Here is a 21,559-nt window from a genome sequence, read left to right as displayed (position 1 = left end):
CCTATGAGCTGTTAGCAGTGTGTCTAGAGGGAATTCAGGATTAAATCTAAGTATAGCCTGGAGAGAGAAGTGTGCCTTCATCCTAAAGACAAGGAAGGACTGTAAGGGAAAATGGGTGAAGAAATAGAAACTATGAACTGCTGAGGGGAGTAAGAACAGAAGAAAGTACAGAAGAAAATATGTGTATGATTCAGAAACCTTGACATTCTCTTCTCCCTCCCTCCCTCCCTTCCTTCCTTCCTTTCCTCCCTCCCTCCCTCCTTCCCTCTTTCCTTCCTTCTTTCCCTCCTTCCTTCCTTTTTTCTTTCATTCCTTCCTTCCTTTTACCCTTCCTTCCTTTCTTCCTTCCTCCCTTTTTTCCTTCCTTCCTTCCTTCTTACTTTATCTTAATTTTATACTAGTTGAGACCATGATTTTCCTTCTTATGTTAACCGTGTAGTTGGAGACAGAAAGTGGTATTGTCAGCAGATGGATAATAGGTCAGAGAAAATGGGAGAGTCAAGTTACTGAAGTTCTTAATTTGGTTTTCAAAGAGGTGAAGTGGGATCTATTATTTAAGGTTATTTTGGCTGAAAGTAGCAGAAACTAACTGGAGGGAACTGAGACAATAATCACAATAACTTGTTGGTGGGGTCCTGAAGTAGCTTATAGAACCCTAGAATAGATGTGCCATCAAGAATAATGGTACATGAAGGATTCACTTGTCTTTGGATTGAGAGTTACCTCATACTTTTGCTATGTGCAAACTGACATCTTACTATGATAGATTCATTTCTTATTGTGATCTCTTTTCTGTGTCATTTTGTTTTGATTGTCAGATCTTTGTCTTAAATGGAGAGTCTTGCCTTCCTCTACTCATTATCAGGAGAAAGAACATTTTGACATTTGGATTTGTGCAAATAATCCTAACCTCTTGGAAAACAGGTAGTTTTTGATTATTTTCTAACATCTTTGTCCATTTTTAATTTCTAAAGTTCACATGTATGAACCTTGAAAATGTCAATCTATAATAGAGATTTTAGCTTAGTATCTGGTATCTCTTCAAACTCTTTCTGACCCCCTGCTACCTGTGCAAAGATTATTTCATTGGTGTGCTTTTCCATCATATAAAAGAGATCTGGGTGTAACTATCTGAAGACGTTGGGGTGTGCAGCTCTGCGCTTCCACCGGTGGGAGACCACAACCCGGTACTTTAGAGTTCTTCCTTCCAGTTCATTTTCACACAACAAATGGCCTTATTGTACAGGAATGTTACTCAGAGGGTGTCATTTAATTTTATCTCTTTTACACGTGAGAACAGTGCCACTTGTGATGAGTGGCTAGATAAATTTAGCCATGTTGACAGAAAACTGATAGACCTTAAAAGCCTAACATGCAAAAATGTTTTCTTACGTTTATAATTTCCTTAAGTCCTTGATTCTTTAAATATATGACATGATATTAACCATCTGTGTTTTATTTTCACTGAAAAGATTGTGACAAAAATATGCTTAAAGTGGCAGCAAGAGATTTAAGGGACATGTAAAGAAAAATTGATTAAAAGGGCAGTTAATTGAGATTTGGCACTTTCCTCATGGGAGCTCATTAACAGTGATGTAGATGTGACCATTCCCAGGGAGGGCGAAGAAATTAATCTGATGACCTTGCTCAGTCCTTTGATTCAAAATGGTAGGATAGGCCATCAATACCTTGAGAATATGCCTTGAAATAAATTATTGTTAGGCAGAACCCCTGACATATATGCCGTTGGGTTTGGATAGAATCACTTAAAATAAGTGTATCAAAGTGATGACAAGTATAGTTATTTATTAGGGAATAATCTATGAGTAGAGGGACAGAGTAATGGGATGAAAAGTATCATTGTCTGTATTTATAGAAAATACAGTTTCTTGTCAGTAGTTAATTGCCAATTGTCAGCAAAGACGATGTCAATGGACAGCATTTGAATGAACAATGTGTAACTAGAACTTGGACTGGAAACATAACTTTCTCTTACTTTGCAATTACATTTGCTATCTCATTCCATTTCTATAAAAGGCCTATGAACTTTCCCCATTTTTCAGAGAAGAAAATAGAGTGGCTAAGAAAGGGTTAGTGGCTTGCCCAGAATTCTTCACTACAGCTGAAGCTGGATGCCAAGTTGCTGATACAAAACCTGTGCTCTTCCTGCCTTACCACATTGTCAGTTGGAAGGCACCCTCTTCCGTTTCAGGAAGCCTGGTATCGTTCAGATACTTTTTAGTGGACAAAATACATCTTACAAATGGTAGTATTCAGTAACCTGGACAGGGTAAAGTGGAGCCACTCTTTTTTCAAATGATTGGAGCCTGGTTTTGTTTTCCACTTTAAGCACAGAGGGAGGCTATACATTTTTGACACAATACCTGAGAAATAGCTATCAGTATGCTTCCATTACATTCATACTATGCACTTATCTGCATTGAAAACAGGGATTACCAGCGGAGTAAAAATGATGCCTATTACTTGGCTGAACCAAAAATGTCTGAATTTTGAAAAGGATGTTAAAAAAAATCTATGTATTATATTGCACATTAAAGTTCAATTCATTTCCAAACATCTTTAAATGAAGACAGTTGAATAAATTGCCTTCTAATAAAATGGTTGAGGTTTCTCTCTTCAGAATAAAAACTTAATGTTGCCACAGGTCCTTTTCTGAAATGAAATAGAAACCTATATAAATGCCACCCCACAGATGTCTTCAAATCAACACTGCAGGTTGCTGTATATATAGAAGTTGTCCCTAGAGTTTGCCTATCTAGCACCTTTCTTTGAAAATAACAATAATAACAAACACCATATGTGGGTGGTATTAAGTGTTTTTTCACAGTAGTACCTGAATTTGATTGTAGTTCCTAACTCTTCTCTGTTGGTATGGGGTGAGAGAAATATATGGTGCAGCCCTGAAAAACAGAAATGGTGGGTCTGATCTGCCTCACTTTTCCCTCACTGTTCCAGATGGGAGAAAGTCCTCTCGCAATCCTCAGCCTCCTCCTCCCTTGCCTAGACTAACACCCCTGTGTTTTCTGTGGACTTCTGTCCCTTCCTCCTCTTTTTGGTAGCTCAGTGGAACTCATCCCCTCCCCACCCCCAATCAATAATAGAAAACTCCTTGACCTAGAGTGGGTTTGAAGAACTAACCTCAGCATCTTACGGCACTACTGAATGTTCCCTGCCATGCCCTGGATCAAAGCTATGCCCAGCGGGAGTTGAATCGTCTGCATCAAGCTTTGATACCAAATTGAACAAAATAATATCTTACTTTTTCAGCCGTTTGGCTGACTCAGTTTCCCAGTACAAAGCCACAAAAGCAAAAGTAAGGAAAAAAAATGGCCTCAAACCTTCCAAACCATATGCTTTGAGGGTTATTAGTATTTTTTTGTAATTATAACAAGAGATGTGCTCATCTGTAGCCTGTTTATTGTCCATTTACAAATCATTCTACGTTATTATATATTTACTAACCCACAAGTTATTAGAATAGCACATCTGCAAGGCTGGGAAGCAGAGCGGCTGCCAGAAGCAGATACCCTTACGGCAGTAGAGCACTTGGGCAGGATGCTGCAGTCAGAACCATCGGGCGATTTGCGGAAGGGGCTCTATGCAGCTCAGGACCTCCGAGGCTGTTGCTGAATCCTACATCACATCACGTAGTCACTGGCCTTCACAGTGATCTTGGGTCATCAAACAGATAATCCATGTGTTTCAGAGGCATAATTATTTGCTATATTTTAAAGAGGCATATATATTTCTCTACCAAGTTTTTCCGGGGGTGGGGAATGACACTGATGAGATAAGGTCAGTGATCTAAAATAATTTTTGCAAATGGCTTCATTTCATGATAATGTAGAATAAATGAAGCATTCGCAATGTAATTGACACTTTCCCATCCTCGTAAATATATGCCACTGTCCACGTTTTTCATTAAACTGTTTACCATGCAAATTGGAGATTTAAGGTCATTTGTTACCTAAAGCCACCAATACAATGCTTTTCCTTTGTATTTGAATTTTGAATATGTGACATAAAGAGTAACTCCTTTTAGAAGCAAATCATCTTTTAGAGACAGTAAATAGTTTTGTATTTCCTCCTGATGTTAATCTTGTACTTGTTGATTCTGAAGTTGTAATCAGATAGAACGTCTACCTTCCATTCCCCTGGGTGCCATGAGCACGGTATCACCATCGAAAAATGAGAAAGAGAAGCAACTTAGAGAGTCGGTCCTGAAGTATCAAAATAGACTGGCAGAAGAACAGCCGCAGGTCAGTTGTTATCGATTCCTCCCCAATTCTACTGTGATTCTTGAGCTGTTGGTTTCATATGTGCAAATTGACTAAAGCAGTTTACACAATAAAATGTGTATACCCTTTTTCCTGTCCTTTTTGAGATCTTTTCATTTTGGGTCTAAGACCTGTTCTAGAGAATCACTACAGAGGAGGGTGGAGAACTTTGTAAAAAAAATACTGTATAATGATATCGAAGCCCATCTACACAACAATGCATGTGAGAAATAGAGACATTTATTTCCTTTCCACTCCACAGCTGCACATAGAGCCCAAGTCAGCCAGCATGTCCAAAGTCATGTGGTCAAGGTGTAACACAAGTTTGTGTAACGCCAAAGGATAGGCTGTTTCTGTTTCATTACACTTCTTCCCGAGGGAGGGTTTTAAGGTAAAGAGTTCTTTTAAAAAGCGTTAACCTATTAATTTAGAAAGTCAAAGTCATATTTAATTGTTAAGAAAATTCAATAAATAAAACATTGCCATCAATCAACATAGGTAACCATGACAATTTCGAGTGTAAGAAAGTGTGGCATGTAGAAAAATTATTTTATTTTCTTGAGTAATAATTAAATCTCTATAGATTTAGCACATAAATTCATCATTTTTAATTGTGTGCCTGTCAGCTTTCTCAAATAGCACTTGTTGCATATGTCTAAATGTGTGGACACGTCTATAGATGTCAGGAAATAAAATGCTTATTAAAATAGAAAATTTAATGATGAAGTGGGAGTTAAGCTCCCCAGCCGTAGCAGCTTATAGTAAGTGTTTTCCTGGGCTCCTGGAGGATTACTCTTCTACCTCACTTAGCTTGCTGGGGTTCTGCAGTGCAAGTCAGATACCACCTGAGATTACAACCAAAAAAACCCCGAGCCTTCCTTTCTACCCTGGAGTCTTAGGGTCTCTCTTGGAAAGATACTGAGTCATTTTGGAAACACATTCTCCTAAGCACTCCCCACCTCTAAAAAGTAGTTCAACTTTCTACAGTTTTTAAGGGTTTGAAAACATAAGTCAGCAACAATGGTTTCACAAACTTTTAATAAATAATTAAGTACATTCAGATATTTTTGTTATGAAATATTTCAATTTTGTTTCTTATTTTCTTTACCACACTTTGCAGCTTTGTGAAGGCATTCAGCACATCCTGAATTGATTGCATCTTTATTTGCATTTCTGGGCATTGTTTATCTTTTCCGTAGCGATCATAGCCAACCCCTGTATAGTAATAATGCCGATCACCAAGACTTAATTAGCTTGTTTGTTTATTATTGGATGTTGTATTCATCACTGAGGCAGAGAATTTGATGGCAGCTGATGGAAGAGCAGATTTGGGCCAACAGTTTTGCTTATTCTTTTTTTTTGGTAGTTGATTTTTAAAATAAGATTTAAGCTAAGGTTATAGATTTAGTTTGTTTCAAATGTAAACAAAGAAATTTAGCAGTCCTTATATAGAAATTCACTGCCAGTACTTCAAAGGAAGTAAGAATCCTCTCCATCCTTTTTTTCCCTTTTGCAAAAGGAAAATTTTACAAAATCCTTTTTTTTTTTTTGAAAAGATTTCTAATATCTTTTACATACTTTCTAGTTTTCAGGGCCTCTACCTGACCCTGCTTTTGTGCTAATCAAGGAAGGCTTTGGGTTGAGGTTCATTCAACCAAAGGCAACCAGTTAATTTTGAGGTGATCATTGAGCACATATTTGCCCTCAGGTCTGTCCCAGGCTGAGTATTATGGGGAATACAGAGTGTCTGTAACCAAAATGTAAGTTCCATGAGAGCAGGGATAGTCTTGGTTTTACTTACTGTGAATCTGTCTTAACCAAAATAGTGCCTGGCATATACTGGGTACTCAATAGGTAGTTAAATCAATAAATAAAACATGCCCTCGATATTATACAGTCTTTTTGTGGACCAAGTCTGACAGCTGTTTAAAAATGAGCAACCACTATAAAGTAATATTAATTCAAATGTGTTTTCTTACTGTAACTGACACGGCAATAGAAGTTTACTACAGAAGACAGTGAGGGCAGCTTCAGTCAAAGAAAGTTATATAACGTCGGGTGCAGTGGCTTACGTCTGTAATTCCAGCACTTTGGGAGGCTGAGGCGGGCAGATCACTTGAGGTCAGGAGTTTGAGACCAGCCTGGCAAACATTGTAAAATATCGTCTCTACATAAAATACAAAAAAATTAGCTGGGCATGGTGGCTCACTCCTGTAATCCCAGCTACTTGGGAGGCTGAGGTGAGAGAATCCTTTGAACTTGGGAGGTAGAGGTTACAGTGAGCCCGTGCTACTGCACTCCAGCCTGGGGGAAAGAGTGCGACTCTGTCTCAGAAAAAAAAAAATCAAATAAAATTGTATAGGGGAACTGGCACTTGTGTCTTGCAGTCTATTTAGGATAAATAGAGGGAAAAGGATAAGGCATTTCAGGTGAGAAAAACAACCTGAAGGGTTCCTTGGAGATGAGCACTGATTTGTTCCTTCATGGAACCAGTCACTTAAATTACATGCTAAGCTTACATATGTTAAAAATTAAACTCAGTATTTGTGTGGTATCTGTCTTTTAAAAATGGTGTGACTTGTTAAAATGATGCAACTCCCTTATAATTATTATATGGTAATTATTGAATAGAAGACCTCTGAAAGATGACCTCGATTCCCCCTTTCACAAAACTAATCCATGAAAGTGTTCGGAACTATGTTTTGGTGATATTTATCTGATGCCAAAAATAAGACTCGAAACCATCCAGTGTTCAATATAAATTTCTTGTTCTCCTGTCTTCTAAAACCTGTTAGAAGAAGTTTTGGAAGGTGATATAAGTGAGGATGGGAAAGCCAGAAAAGCAGGGCATCATTGACTTTATTCAGGTTCAGTGTAGACACTCTTCAGGTGTAGGCTAGACACCACTGGAAAATCAAGAACGGGCTAGTTTATTACCATGATTCACTGTGTGTCTGCTGTTGGTGTCCATTCGCCTATTCTCTCAGTATCGCAAAATCATACAGTATATGCCATGTAATTATTGTTTGCCCATCTCCTGTTTTCTCTTCCTCCCTCCCACTCCCAGTGACCACTTATCCATTGACCAGACCTGGGTAGTGAATATAAAATGACCTAAACCTGTACACCCTATCTCTTAACTCTCTTCCATTTCAACTTTAATGGTAGCAGCCGTCTTGATCTGGAAAATGAAGGGTTGACTAGGTAAATCAGAGATCTTTCTGGAGTTTAGGTTCTGTGGTTATCTAATGATTAGATGGTAAGAGAGGTATCCTAACCATTGGATGTTGTTCCATAGGAGAAAATGAAGTAGCTAGGTCTAAAGGTATCGTTTCCACATGGTGGCTTATTTAATTCCTACAGCATTCCAGCTAGCGATATCTATTTTAACAAAGAGAAAAGTGAAATCCAAAAAAGTTAAATAATTTTAAATCACATAGCTTTAAATGGTGAGGTTGGAATTTATTTCCTTTTTGCCTAATTCCAGCACCATTTTCCTCACAGTCTCATAGGAAAAATACAGACAAAAAGGACATAAGAACATTTACAGTAGCAGCAAACTTATATATTGCAAATTATATTTGTTAAGGGAAATACCTAAGTTCAGTAAACTAAATGGGAGAGCTCAAATTCAAGATCTGTCACCTGTGGTGCATGTTATAAAGGGGTTGTCCTCCATGTAATTGATAAGCTATGTCAACAAGCTAAGATCCTCATTATAAATTGTGCTTCTGAATACAACCCATCCCCATCTTTATCCTTCTGAATAGATGAATGGGTAATCGGTTTCTAACTCCACTTTCAGCTTCATTCCTTGTTACCTGCTATTTTCTATACTGAGTGGCAAGTGCCACCTGCTGGCCAGATGATGAAACTTTTATTTCCATTGTTTCACTTGATTGCTCAGTTGTAATTGTCATATTAGCTGGATAATTGTTATTTTTCGGCAAACCTAGGAAATAATTTAAAAACCGTAATGTTATAAAATCAATTTCTCTGTATTTCAGGACCTCCTCATTCTCAATTTGCCTTTTTCTGAATTTTTAACTTAAAATTTCTCTTCCACCTTCTATTGTATAACAAGGGCGATCGTGTCATTATCATGCACACAGAATCTAGTTTTACTTACACTTTATTCAGGGTTTTATGGTACCATGTGAAATCCACTTAACGCCCTCAATCATTAAAAGACAGATCATAATTTTTTCCCTGATTTAAGCTACCCTATATTTACCCCTTTTTACCTCAGTAATGTTAATGAATAGTGTATTTGCATAATCAGTATATTTGTGCAATGTGTGATGAATTGCTTATGTGTCCCCTAGGTCTTTCTGAACTAATCTTTTCTGTTTACTATAAATTTCTTGGCCTACAGTTCAGGCTGTCTATAATCTGACACTAGTTACCTTTCTATTAATATAATAGCCTTAGTTTCTTCCACTGTGTGTGGTGCTCCTACTGAGCTTCTCCATGTTCCTTATGAGTCATCACTCCCATGCTGCTCTGCAGGCCTTTGTATCTGCATTCTTGTCTGGAGCAGCCTCTGGTTCTTCTCCAGTCCTTCAAAATCCAAAACTATTGCCAATCCCTGTATGAATTCTTACATTTACCTACTTGGAAAAGTATCTCCTTCCTTCCTGTTCCCTTTGTCCCATGTGGTCTTTCTTACTGTTTTACTTTCTACCTGGTATTATAGTTACTTTGTGTCTAATGTTATAGTTAATTATATGTCTTATCTGCCTCCCAATCAGACTATCTGCTTTTGAAAGAAAAGATTTTTTTTTTTCATCTTTGCATTCCCAACAGTACCTAGGCCTGCAGCTTTCACGTAATAGGTATTTAGCAAACCATGAATGAAGGATGGAAGGAATAATTTGATTTATGCAGAATTCCTGAAAGATGAATATTTTATATTTGATTGGCTTGGTTGACTCTACATAGGTCAGACTTGACAACTTCTGCATATATTACTGCAGACCAAATTTTCTTACACCGGATGATAATAAACTGTTGTATTTGGATTGGAGTACAGAGACTGCATTTGGATTTCATTTGTCATGTTGATAGTCATCCAATCAAATAAATAGCCTTTATAAGACGTCGTGCCTGGTGAGAAGGAACTCCAGCAATAGAATTCCGTTCTTTTTCAGTGCTCATGTGGACACACATACACTCAGAAATGAAATAGTATAATCTGGCAATTCCCACATTGGTTGTTTTAGCAGTAAATGTAGAGCAAAGAAGGCTTGCTGAACTTTTAGCTGTGTTTTTCAAATTGAATGGTGTATCTGGGTACAACTTTGTAATGAAGAATGTGAATGCATTTTTCCATGTAGAATTTAATCTTTTTAATGTGTCATTATTGTATAGGCTGCTGAGGTTTCAAATCTGTATAACTATAGTGACAGATGCCATAGAAAATACGTTTATTTATTCTTCAAGAGTGCTTTTCAGTCTCCTTATATAAACTGTCATGATCCCAAATTTGTGACACCTAAAGGCCCTTGTCTAATAAGTGGCTGTTCTAGTTACTATAGATGAAATGTTTTCCTTTATTGCTCTTACTACAAAGATCTCATTTCTCTATGGTGATGTATTGCTTTTCAAAGAGGGATAATGCATAATATATTCACACTTTTGGGTCCTATGCCCTGTGTTCATGGCATAGGAATTGAGACATTGAACAAATTGCTTATGATTAACTAGAGTACAAGTCCCTTGAAGGCAGAGGTATCATGTATTGCTTTCTTCTGTGTACCTCCTACCACCACACCTGGTGCAATGTTGGCCACAGTAGGCGTCTAACAGGAGTTCAACTCCTTAACTTGCACTGATTGTCCAAATTATTTTCTTACTCGTCCTTTCTTGAGAAGCTGATGTGATGGAACAGCATTCATAGTTTACTGAACTAACCCAGGCAGCACTAATGATTAAAGGGCATCAGAACAGCCTGGCTTTGTGGCACAGTGTGGTGCAGGGAACTCAGGACATTCTCAGCTCCTGGTTTCATAAGTATCTTTATTTTGCCATGAGGTTTACACTGAGGAATGCCATCCATTGTTGTCTGCTCCTGAGGTTCACAGAAGTGAACAAATGCTGTTTTCAAAGGCCAAGAGAAGTTTGAGCCCAGAGGGAACACATTTTTCCTCCAAGAAGGACACCAATAGCTTTGATAGTGGCAGGCAGTCTTGCCTCATTACATCCTGCTCTTTGCATGCTAGTCAGTCATTCCTGTTCACATCAGCAGAAATGGAGAGAGGAGTAGAGGTTCAGATGTGTTGCCAGAAATGATTTTCACTGCAGGGAATACTAATTTGGGTTTTAATCCAAATACACCTATTTGATCTCTACCCTACAAAAACTCCTTAAGCATCTGAACTCTATGTAAAGCCAGTCCCCAGTTAGTGTGCATGTTAATTGGGGACTATCAGAGGCTGCCTGGTGTCCTGGGTACACCTCAGGGCCTGTTCCTTGACTCTGCTTAGAGTAAGATACAAGTCTTTGACTTCCTTCCACAGCAGGCTGCTCGCTGCTCCCCTCTCAAGGAAATCTGTGCCTCTGTGCCTGTATCCTTTGACACCAACCCACCTGAGTCCTCCTCTCTGAGCTTGAATCTGTTTTTCAACTTGCTTGACCCAATTTCCTTCTTACTTAGGACCTAAATTTATATTTTGAATTCAGTTTGGGGAACTGTGTTTCATGACTGTTCTTCTGATTTTGAACTTAAATCTTGTATCTTGTACCCCTGCTTCAAGCTCAATCAACCCTTGTCCCCTGACTGTATTTGTGATCTGAATCTGCTTCCTTCTTCTGTCTAAATTTCTAGAGGCTTGAGTAAAATTCATACTTCATCTTAATTGGGGTCTGTTTTTCACCTTAAACTTTACCAACATGTGATTTAACCTCTCCACTCCTTCAGTTAGTGGTCCCCCACCACGTCCAGCATTCTAACCAGGTTACAAGGTCTCCTGACACATCGGGGTTTGCATGCAGTCCTAAAGAACTGATATTCGTCCATGAATTTTGCTTCACGATGGTCTAGAATAACCTTTCCTCTTCTTGGTGGGACCCCAAGAAGGTCTTGTGGGCACTAGCCAAGACCACTAGGAATAATTTCTGGCGTTTGAAAATAAGGAAGTGTTACTTAAAATGCTTCTGAATAGCAGCAGACCTAGTTTGTTTCTATTTTGTTTTGTTTGCGCCTGAGGTTCGTACAATTTTGGGGATCCTTTTAAAGTAGAAAATACCAAATTATAAATATGAAGTTAGGACAGCGCCATAGAAGAGGCATGGTAAGGGAGGGACGTTCCGCTTAGGCTACGTATACTTCACGGTTCACCCGCTATTTGCTTTTGCATGTATTATACCACGTGGTCACCGCAGAATATTTTGTAATAAAGGCTAATTACATATTTTTCATATTTCCAATTGCCTTCTCTCCAGTCTCTCCCTGAGATTTCCATAATTATCTATACTTTTGGTGAATTTTAAAACTACCTAATTCCTATAACTGTACATATTACATAGAGGAAGAAACCTAACGAGAAGGATGAATGGAGGGTGACATGATAACAACACTTAGAATGTGCCTCTATTAGTGCTCTAAGTGCACTGACATTTAATCCTCATTACAATACTATTATTATTATGATTCCTGTTTTGTGGATGAGGAAACCGAGTCAGAGAGAAATAATCTGCCAAGGATGGAGTTAGGAAACTGCAGAACCATGAGTTCGGCCAGTGCAGACTGGCTCTAGACCCCTCATTCTGTCACTAAACTGTATTGCCCCTCTGGCCAGCATGATGTAGGAATAGGGGTGCATCTGAGGATTGAGTCTTAGTTCAAAGCTGTTCAAATGACTCTGCTTTTCTGGTTTCAGTTTGGTTCGGTTGCTCTTCTGTGTAAGAAACATTGAGACATTAACTGCTAATAATAATCATATTTCTTTTGCTGAGTAGCTCTGTCTATAGCGGGCAGATTTGGAAGGCAAAGTGACTTTGGAAAGCTTTATAGAAGGAGGAATGCTTAGGAGCTCTTTGAAGAAGGAGGTGCAAGCAGCAGGATGTAGTGGACGGCTGTGGCCTGGCGTTAGGATCCTTGCCTTCAAGTCCCAGCTCTGTTGTTCATTAGCTGAGTGACCTCAGGCCTGTCTGGTGTCTGTAGTCCTTGATCGAGTATCCCCAGCCTGGGGAAAAGAAGAAGAATAAGACTGTATTTTCAGGAATCATGCCTATAGGTCATTTCTAGAGAAGTTTCTCTGAACATTTAGGCTCAGGAACCCAGGAGGAGGAGGCGCAGCGTTCTCTCCTGAGTGTGGAGCCAGCATTGCTTCACTGCAACTGGCCATTCATTTGCTCTTGGTGATTATTCCTCTCTTCCTTTGGGAGAGGAATAGGGAGAGGACACAGTCAAGTGGTTCCTGCTTTAACAAATAAAAAAGGCGGGGGTGGGGAATTAAGCTAGATGTTTACAAAGACCCATTCAAATTTTAGAACCCATGAATATTAGTTGCCAATCTTTTATCACAAGCAGTTATTTTTCAAGTATCTGTATTTACTAATACTATTTTGAATATAAGCATGATATTTCTGAAGCAGAACAGATTGTTACGATACAAGTAATCATGCTAATTACCCTTTGCTCCAGTTTTTACCCCTGGAGCAATGGATTGGGTGAGAGTCAGATCAGATGATATCCTACAATTTGTACTATAGGCAAAGAACTCCTAAGAAAATGTATCCGGACGTTTCTATAGGAGAGTAGCAACCACCCTCTCCACACTCTTTTGCTCTTTGGGAAGGACCCTGGGTTGTAACTCTTACCCATTGGAATATAAACAGATCTCCAGGGGTGGGGAAAGACGACACTAGTTTCTTCATCTTGACGACTCTGGTCTTGTCTCTGTGGTCCCAGATTTCATTCCTCCCTTAAAATGTAAACAGATACCTCCAGAGAGGTAAATGTCTCTGGAGGCAAATCTCTTTAGATGCCTGCTCCACTGATAATCGGTTGCAGATCAAATTCTAAGATTTGCTCTTTTAGTCCAGGTCCCAAGTGAAGTAAATTTAAGGAGAAAATCCTAACGATATAGAAACATAAAAATATTTTCTCTATAGTCCCACAAACAATTGACAGAAAGCATTCTTTACTTTCCAGGGCTGTGAGTCTACAATTATGGGACTGTCTGGTAGAGAGCAGTGTCACAATTTTATAGAAATACTCGCTCCTGAGATCTACACCAGACTGACTAAACAAGAATCTCTGAGTCTGGTGCTTTGGAATCTGCATTTCTGCCAGCTTCCCAAATGATTCTATGTGTCACTGCTTTTCAATTCTTTATTCCTGGTTTAAGGATTCTTCAGTTTTTCTACTTCCAGAGACAGTTCATCTCATGCAGCTCTCACTGATTCTGTCTGTGATTTGCAGGACTCTGTGAACTCATAAAGAAATGTAATAGTCTTGCTGGGAGAAGTTATAAGTGTCATTTAAAAAATGAATACTGATATTTTCAGCTTTCTAGGGTAATGATTCTTCTTTGAAATCTGAAAAGATGATGATGATAAAAATGATGCTATCATTGGTAAACTCATTAAGTAACTCAGATTTTGAAGTAGATTAACTGTGTTATTCAGATTTCTGTTTTACAAAAATGCAATCAAAGATGTAAGAAAGTGTTCCTCAAAAAAGTACATATGTGATTTTTTAAAAAATGTATTTTTAAAACAATAGGCCAACCCCAAAAGTGATGCTGAAAATCTTCATTTATTAGTGGAAATGTATCTATTAGTGAAAATCTCTATCTCTAATTAGAATTAGAAGGAAAACTTTTAGGGGAACTATTTGCATTTTTCATTTAGGTCAGCTTCATTTAGTACACTTAACGTGTATAAATTTAGTGCACTAATTATGTGTAAATTGCTCTTTCCACCGTGGATGCTTCAATAGATAAAGCAAAGTATGCTACTTTTTGTCTTAATGCTTTAGAAAACTTTTCCCTAATCTGGTGGGTTTTATTTATTTATTTATTATTTATTATTTTTAGTTTTTTGAGATGGAGTTTTTCTCTTGTTGCCCAGTCTGGAGTGAAATGGCATGATCGTGGCTCACAGCAACCTCCGCCTCCTGGGTTCAAGTGATTCTCCTGCCTCAGCCTCCCGAGTAGCTGGGATCACAGACATGTGCTACCATGTCCAGCTAATTTTGTATTTTTAGTAGAGATGGGGTTTCTCCATGTTGGTCAGGCTGGTCTCAAACTCCCAACCTCAGGTGATCTGCTCACCTTGGCCTCCCAAAGTACTGGGATTACAGGTGTGAGCCACCACGCCCGGCCCTAATCTTGTGTTCTACATTTTGCTTTGACCTTTTCACTTCAATTCCATTGGATTACTAAATTAAGTATACAAGTATTTCCTCTGTATCTATTATGATCAATGATAAGTACTTAGCATTGTGCTAAGTTCATTGGGTCTTATAACAGAAAGGCCATTGCCAACCTCAGCAAGGTGTTTCAGAGGGAAAGCCAGATGGGATGAGGGGAAATGGTGAATGGGAAGTAAAGAAATGGAAGCCATGTGTAATGAGCTGTGTCAGGAAGTTTTGTACTAAAGAAGCAAAGAAACATGGGGTTACAGCTAGAGCGTTATGTGGGGTTGAGGTAAATTCATGATTAGGTAAAATAGATTGAACCTGGGAGGCAAAAGTTGTAGTAAGTGGAGATGGTGCCACTGCACTCCAGCCTAGGTGACAGAGTGAGATTAGACAATGTTTCTGGACTAAGAGAAAAAAGCCAGTAAAATTGGGGAAATATAGCACACAGGTGTGGTGGGACCTTTTTCATGTAGAGAGTCCAGCAAGGAGAGGAAGGAAGGATTACTAAGACCCAGCTGCAGGGTTTACGTTAGAGCGGGAGGAGGGACATGTTTTCCTCTGAGATTGTGGACAAGAAGTTAAGGGTGTTCACACACACACCTAAAAACCTCAAATTCTTTTTCTACTATCTAAAGAGGAGGCAGGGTCATCCGAGTGAAAGACGCAGGTTTGATGTGCTGGGTACAGTAAAGATTTGGAACAATCTTGTGGAGATGGATACAGAAACTAGTTAGGGAAAAGTGAAAAGATCATCCAGAAGAGTATGAGAACCAGACACATTTCTTGTAGTGTGGATTCAGTGGTTATATATAGTTTAAGCGTCGCTGTTCTGAAAATTTGAAATTCAAAATAATCCAAAATTTAAAATTTTTTGAGTGCGACATGACGCTACAAGAGGAAAATTCATCTGGTTTTATGTGACAGGTTGCAGTCAAAACACAGTCAAAACATTGTTTCATACACAAAAGTATTTAAAATATTGTATTAAATTACCTTAAGACTATGTGTATAAGGTGTATATGAAACATAAATGGTTTTCATGTTCAGACTTGGGTTCCCAAGATAACTAATTATATATGTGTAAATATTCCAGAATTCAAAAAAAATCCCAAATCTGATTCCCAGACTGACTGTCCTGGGAATCACTTCTGTTCCCAGGCATTTTGGATAAGAGATATTCAATTTGCACAAATTTTAGCACCTGGAATTTCTGCAGAGATGGAAAATGATGTGATTGATCCAAGACTGAGGATTATTAGGATGGCGTGGCAGAGCATAGCTGATGTGATGGACTATTTTTCTCAGGCAGGATTGAGAATGGAAGGGAAATCAAGAGGAGGGGTATAATAAATTCAGAGAAAGGACAACTGTGGGAAAGGAAGTTTTTGTGTATATGAAGAGCATTGATAATAATCCTGAAAGAATTAGAGGAACTATGAATTATGAAGAAGGGAAAAGCATTTCAGAGGTGGATAATTTTTAAGAGATGAAAAGACTGAACTTGAGCTACCCCTGGAGTTCCAAAGTGAAAGTAGCATGTGATAGAATTAAGGAAGAAGATGAGCAGAATCCAGGTGGGTGGGAGAAACAGAACTGATGTTCTTAAGGATATGGTGCACTTTACTAAAGATATAGTTAAAATGTAGCCCACTCATTGACTATGGTAAAACCTTCTAGGTATAGATCTAATGGAGAAAGGGTGTTCAGTGCTGCTGTCTTTGAGCTCTTCCTCTGTCTCCTGCTGTGCTCTTCCAATTATGAGTGAATTTTTGCCTTCATCCTGTTACTAGAGGTTGTTACTGTGTCTGTTCTTGCTTCTGTATTACCTTAAAATGTTTTATTTGGGGCTGGGCACAGTGGCTCACACCTGTAATCCTAGCACTTTGGGAGGCCAAGGAGGGCAGATCACTTGAGGTCAAGAATTCAAAACCAGCCTGGCCAACATGGTGAAATCCCCTCTCTACTAAAAATACAAAAAAATTAGCTGGGTGTGATGGCGGCACCTGTAATTCCAGCTACTCGGGAGGCTGAGGCAGGAGAATCGCTTGATCCCGGGAGGCAGAGGTTGCAGTGAGCAGAGATTGTGCCACTGCACTCCAGCTTGGGTGACAGAGTGAGACTTCATCTCAAAAAAGCAAACATACAAAAAAGTTTTATTTGACCATAATTATTAATGTCTTTCTACTCAAAATGTAGTTGAGACATCTTTGCTATGTTTTTCTATAATATCTCAAGTTCTTTGGTAGAAGCAACTCTGAAGTTAAAATGAAAGAGCATAATTTATAGAAGTTATAAAATTTTTATTTACTCAAAATTCTGTTTAGTGATATGATTAGTAGTTCAGCATAAAATCCATTACAATAAAACTATGTAGCACAAAATAATTATCTTCAAGCTAGCACCTAAAATATTACAAACCCAAATAATTTAACAGAATCACACATTGTGAAATCCATTTTGCTATATCAGGAACAATACTTATATCAGAGTGATATGAACACTGGAAGAGAGCATACACTGGAATTTAATATAAAGCATCTGAATGGTGTGATAAGTTCCAACAAGTAGTGGAGAAGTAACCACATTTTGAATGTAGAGTAGACTTGTGGCACTGTTTTGGCTATGAAAGAGATGACCAGTAGGCTCTGGAAGCATCTGTTTATCCTGCCAATCATCAACATTTTGTTAAGAACCTATAATACTCAAAATCTTGTATGAGGTACTACAGATAAAACAAATGCTTGGGAGTTTACAGTCTATTGAGAGAGACACACATGCCAACATATAACTATTAGACAGTGTGATACATACAATATAATGGTAGGTAAAGTGTTATAGGGAACTTTTGGTATAAATATGGCTATATAGACTTGCATTTCCCCATTCTTTTTCTGAAAGTCTTCTAAGAGGAACACAGAAAATGGAAGACAAAAATGCAAACTGAAATTTTAGTCAAACTAGGAAACTGTTAGTCTATTTTGTGATACTATATCAGAATACCAAAAATTGGGTAATTTATAAAGAAAAGAAATTTATTTCTCACAGTTCTAAAGACTGGGAAGTTAAATATCAAGGTACCAGCATCTAGAGCCCAGTGATAGCATATCAAAAGAATTAATACAAATATACACTTACTGAAGAAAGATACATCTAGAGATGGGAAAGCTATAGCCTTTTGTCTGAAATAGCCAGCAGGCAACAGGAACCCTACTGGAGCAACTTTGATTCACAGAAGAAGAAGATGTGAAATGCACAGGAAAGGACTCAAATAAGTCATAATTTGAAGAAGCAGTAGTTTTTGTAGAGTTCAGAAGAAAAGAAGCTTTCCTTGTGAAAAATAACTTGCCTACAATTTTGCCCTCCACTTACCCTTTCTGTAGAAAACTCTGGTAAAGAGCTGGACCTGGAAAATCTAACTTTTATAATGGTATGTTTAAAAAAACAAAGTAGTATAGCATCTAAACAGATACACTAAAAAAAAAAAAAAAAAAAAAAAAAAAAAAAAAAAAAAAGGATTCCAGTACAGTTTCAATAAGAAACCATATAATAATATAACATATAAATAAAATGCCAAAAGAAAAATGCTGAAGAATTCTAGCAAAATAAAATGACAAAAAAGAAGCAACTATAACCATTCCTGATAAAATTTTCAGGAAAGCTGGAATAGAAGAAAATTCTCTCAATTGATATAGGGCATATACAAAACACTTGCAGCTAAAATCATGCTTATTAGTGAAAGAATCAATGTTCTCCCACTAAGGTCAGAAATGAGGCAAGGGCGTTTCCCTCCACCCCTCCAGTTCCACATTGTGTAGGAGGTTCTAGATGGTGTGAAAAGAGAGAAAAAGAAATAAAAGGCACTCAGATTGCAGAAGAAGAGGTAAAGGTTTTTTTTTTCTTTTAAGATTTGGTAGTTTATGTACAAAATCAGATAATATTTACAGAAAGTTACTAGAACTACTAAAATGACCTTTAGCAAGGTTGCAGGATACAAAATCAATATATGAAAATCAATCATTTCTCTATATTAGCAGCAAACAATTGGAAATTGAAATTGAAAAATATCATTTCCAATAGCATTAAAATATATGAAATACTTAGAGATAAATTTAACAAAAGACGTGTAAGACCTGTACACTGAAAGTTATAAAACACTACTGAAAACATTAAATAAAACACATAAACAGAGACAGATTCTATGTCATGAGTTCAAAGAGTCAACATTGCTAAGATGTTTATTCTTCCAAGTTGGCCTCAATTAAAATTCAAACAAGTATTTTGATAGAAATTAAAAACTGATTCTAAAATTTATATGGAGTGCAAAGAATTTAGAATAATTAAAATAACTTTAAAAAAGAACAAAGTGGGAGGACTCCTACTTAATTTTAATACTGGTAATAAAACTCTATTGGTGTCAAAAGAGACAAAGATAGCAATGAAATAGAGCAGAGAGTTTAGAAATAGACCCACACATACATGCCAGCCAATTTTCAACTAAGGGATCACAACGTTTCAGTGAGAGAAGAATAATCTTTTCAACAAATGGAACCAAAACATTTAGATAGCCAGGTATTCCCCCAAAATAATAATTGATTATTTTGAATCAATTGATTCTTACTTTATGTCATATACAACATTATTTTGAAATGGATCATAGGGCTAAATGTAATGATAAATTTAGAAGAAAATATAGGAAGAAATTTTAGCGACCTAGTGTTTGGCATATTTCTAAAATATGACACAAAAAGCATGAACTATAAAATGAAAAATGTAAAACTTGTACCTTATCAAAATTAATGACTTTTGCTCTTCAAAATACATTGTTAAGAAATTGAAAAGTCAAGCCACACACTGAGAGAAATTATTTGCAAAACAGTGTGACAGTGGATTTGTATTCAGAGTATGGAGACAACTTTGAAAACTTGGCCAGGTGCGGTTGCTCACGCCTGTAATCCTGATACTTTGGGAGGCTGAGGTGGGTGGATCACCTCAGATCGGGAATTTGAGACCAGCCTGACTAACATGGAGAAACCACATCTCTACTAAAAATATGAAATTAGCCGGGGGTGGTGGCAGATGTCTGTAATGCCAGCTACTCGGGAGGCTGAGGCAGGAGAATCGCTTGAACCTGGGAGGCGGAGGTTACGGTGAGCCGAGATCGTACCATTGCACTCCAGCCTTGGCAACAAGAATGAAACTTCATCTCAAAAAAAAAAAAAAAAAAAAAAACCAGTAATAAGACAATCCAATTAAAAAATAGACACATTTGAGCAGGTACTTCACCAAAGGAGACATGCAGATAGCCAATAAACATGTGGAAAGTGTCAATTTCATTAATCATTAAGGAAACTGCAAATTAAAACCACAATGAGGTATCACTGTACACTTACTACAATGGATAAAGTTAAAATGATTGATTCCACTATGTTGGCTTAGGATATAGAGCAACCATTGAAAATGTAAAATGGTGAAATGACTTAGGAAAACAGTTTGGCAGGGTTTTTTGTTTGTTTGTTTTGGTCTTTGTTTTTTGAGACAGGGTCTCTCTGTTGCCCAGGCTGGAATGCAGTGGCACAGTGATAACTCACAGCAGCTTCAAACTCTTGGCCTCAAGGGATCCTCCTCCCTTGGCCTCTCAAAGGGTTGGGATTAAAGGAGTAAGCCTAGTTTGGCAGTTGTTAAAATGTTAAAAACATACCTATCATGTGACCCATATATTCCACTGCTAGGTACGAGTCAAGAGAAATGTAAGCATATGCCCTCTTCAAAACTTGTACTTGTGTGCTTATAGTGAGTAGCTTTGTTTGTAATTGCCAAAACCTAGAAGCCATCCAAATGACCATCAAGAGGTGAAAGGACAAATTATGGCATGTCCATTCAGTGGAAAACTAAGTAATAGGAAGTAATGCACTCTTGATTCACCCACAGCAATATGTATAAGTTTTTTTTTTTTTGAGATGGAGTTTTGCTCTTGTTGCCCAGGCTGGAGTGCAATGGCATGATCTCGGCTCACTACAATCTCTGCCTTCTAGGTTCAAGCGATTCTCTTGCCTCAGCCTCCTGAGTAGCTGGGATTACAAGCATGCACTACCATGCCCGGCTAATTTTGTATATTTAGTAGAGATGGGGTTTCACCATGTTGGTCAGGCTGGTCTTGAACTCCCGACCTCAGGTGATCCACCCACCTCAGCCTCCCAAAGTGCTGGGATTGCAGGCATGAGCCATTGCACCCATCTAGGGATGAGTTTTTAAATAATTCTTCTAAGTGAAAGAAGTCAAACACAAAAAGATTGCATACTATGTGATTTCACTTAATATAAAACTCCAGAAGATGCAGCTAATTGACAGCAAGAGAAAGCAGATCAGTGGTTGCTCAGGGATGGGACAGGGTTGGGAGAGGTGTGGGGAGACAAGGAAACTTTTGGAGATAATCAGTATGCTAATTATCTTTGATTATTATACATATACAAAAATCTATTAAATTATATACTGGAATTTTGTGCTGCTGTTTGTCAACTATATCTCACTAAAGCTGTAAATTAGAAAAAAGAAAAAGAAAAATGCACATCAGAAGGCAATTAAACATACACATTTATACATACATTTTTAAAAACTCAATGAAAAAAGTCATTTTTATGAAAGAAGACTCTAATCCATAAATACAAACATTTATGAAGAGATGCTGAGACTGTAGGAGACAGTGAAATAAAACATAATTTGCAGAACTTAATAAAAAAGAAACAGAATAAATGAAATCATACAGTTGGAAAGAACACAAGACAAATGATCATTTTGGTAAGCGTAGTGGGAATACAGAACAAAGATCACAAAGTATTACTCAGGGGCCAAATCCTGTCCCCACTACCTGTTCATTTATGGCCCAGAAGCTGAA

General features: G+C 37.8%; 1 protein-coding gene and 1 non-coding gene across 3 annotated transcripts in view; both read left to right on the top strand.

Annotated features, from left to right (window-relative positions):
* MORC1 (MORC family CW-type zinc finger 1) overlaps positions 1 to 21,559 on the top strand; it is a 242,683-nt gene that overhangs the window by 166,585 nt on the left and 54,539 nt on the right. For both annotated transcript variants that reach the window (XM_064374590.1, XM_064374589.1), the window contains exons 22-23: positions 819 to 924; positions 4,142 to 4,280. In XM_064374590.1, the coding sequence (XP_064230660.1) occupies positions 819 to 924; positions 4,142 to 4,280 (245 nt within the window). The remainder of the gene's footprint in view (positions 1 to 818; positions 925 to 4,141; positions 4,281 to 21,559) is intronic.
* On the top strand, positions 12,505 to 12,716 carry LOC135274522 (small nucleolar RNA U3). Its single transcript, XR_010342334.1, has one exon. It is a non-coding gene; the product is annotated as a small nucleolar RNA U3 (small nucleolar RNA).

This window comes from Aotus nancymaae, unplaced genomic scaffold (assembly GCF_030222135.1).
Source record: "Aotus nancymaae isolate 86718 unplaced genomic scaffold, 86718_ANA_hifiasm-v0.15.2.pri h1tg000011l, whole genome shotgun sequence".
NCBI lineage: Eukaryota > Metazoa > Chordata > Mammalia > Primates > Aotidae > Aotus > Aotus nancymaae.
The sequence above is the reverse complement of the archived record's forward strand: the minus strand, read 5'-3'. Positions and strand labels throughout refer to the sequence as shown.